Genomic DNA, 1,824 nt, shown 5'->3' on the forward strand with positions numbered 1-1,824 from the left:
TGAGGCAAGAGAATTGCTTAAGCCCAAGAGTTTGAGGTTGCTGTGAGCTGTGATACCATGGTACTCTACCCAGGGCCACAGCTTGAGACTCTGTCTCAAAAAAAAAAAAAAAAAGAAAAAAAGAAAGTAAATTAAAGAAGTAGATCTCTCTGACTTGAGGGTCACCTTGTCTGTCCTCTCTCTATCCCCTAAAAAATAACAAATCCTGTTAGGAATTAGAGCCACTGGGCTAGCAGACAGCAGAGTGATAGGGAAAGGGGTGGGAGTCACTGACCTTGAGCATCTCTTTGCTCTCTGTTCTGTGCTTTTTCTCAGGGGATGATGCATAGGAAATAAATTAGATTTCTGTCACACTTCCCTAAAGCTCAGAGGAGGTTTCTCTGTATGTTACCTCCTGATTCCTGCCTCTCTCTCCGAGGTGGGGAAGACAGAGTCTGTCACTGTTCATCTGGCAAGGAACTGCCAGCACTAGGGCTGAACGCAGGCTCCTGGCTCCAGGTATCTGACTGGCCACGCTGTGTGGCCAGTGTCTGGCCTTAGTGTCCCAAGAGGTCCCTTTTTACTCTCAAGATGCTGGATCTTCTCTTGTCATCCTTAGCTCTAGCTCTGGAGGGCCCCAGGTCACCCCACCACAACCTGCTGTGCCCCCATCCCAAGCTGGGTGTCCCTGGATTCACTCACACTGGCTTCTCTTACAGCGCAATGTCCCTGCTCTTCTCTCGATGCAACTCCATCGTCACAGTCAAGAAGGATAAGAGACACATGGCTGAGGTGAATGCTTCCCCACTCAAGCATTTCGTCACTGCCAAGAAGAAAATCAATGGCATTTTTGAGCAGCTGGGCGCCTACATCCAGGAAAGTGCCACCTTCCTTGAAGGTGAGATGGACACCTGCTCAGCCAAGCCCCCTCCTGATCCCACTGTTGAGATGTTTAGGCAGGATTTGGGGTGGGGGGAGTAGAGCTCTGCTCTTGGGGAACTCCTGTCTAGATGGCTCCAGCAATATCTGCTCTTATGATCATGTGAAATCAAGGTTGGGGGAGATTAGGCCAGGGGGACAAGGGATCCACCATTCAAGAATTCATTTGAGAAGTCTACATATTCCATTTCATTTAATCATGGAGGGTAGGTGAATCTTATCCCGTCTAAAAGGCAAGCACATGAGATTTGAGAGTTGTCTGGTGTCTTAGGTGACACAGCAGGGCTTTACCCAGGTGTCTCCAACTCCAGAGTTCATCCCTTGGCCCACTGCTGGCTGCTGTTGTCCCTGACCAGGGTGCCTTCTCTGGTATTTTTAGATGGGCAACAGGACTATGAATAGGAAACTCACGTCACCTTTGCCTTTTCTACTACTTACTAATTTGAGCTCAACCTCTAGTCCCTGCTCTGTCAACAGAGGACTGGTGTCTAGGGCACCATGAGTCTGGTTGCCGACTGTAGCACAGCCTCCCTCTTTTTTTTGAGACAGAGTCTCACTATGTCACCCTGGGTAGAGTGCCATGGCGTCACAGCTCACAGCAACCTCCAACTCTTGGGCTTAAGTAGTTCTCTTGCCTCAGCTTCCCAAGTGGCTAGGACTACAGGCACCTGCCACAACATCCAGCTATTTTTTTGTTGCAGTTGTTGTTATTCAGCTGGTTCAGGCTGGGCTTGAACCCACCAGCCTCCGTGCATGTGGCTGGTCCCTTAAACACTGCGTTATGGGCTCTGAGCCACTGGTGATTCTATATTTATTTATTTATCTATTTATTATTTATTTATTTTGAGACAGAGCCTCAAGCTGTCCCCCGTGCTGGCATCACAGCTCACAGCAACCTCCAACTCC

The 1,824-nt window shown here is 49.0% G+C and overlaps 1 protein-coding gene across 1 annotated transcript in view; it reads left to right on the plus strand.

Annotated features, from left to right (window-relative positions):
- MFN2 (mitofusin 2) overlaps nt 1-1,824 on the plus strand; it is a 27,947-nt gene that overhangs the window by 7,176 nt on the left and 18,947 nt on the right. The window contains exon 3 of the mRNA XM_012807325.2: nt 699-877. Coding sequence (XP_012662779.1) covers nt 703-877 — 175 coding nt within the window. The 5' untranslated portion in view covers nt 699-702. The remainder of the gene's footprint in view (nt 1-698; nt 878-1,824) is intronic.

Source organism: Otolemur garnettii, unplaced genomic scaffold, assembly GCF_000181295.1.
Source record: "Otolemur garnettii isolate 467f Iridium unplaced genomic scaffold, OtoGar3 scaffold00067, whole genome shotgun sequence".
NCBI lineage: Eukaryota > Metazoa > Chordata > Mammalia > Primates > Galagidae > Otolemur > Otolemur garnettii.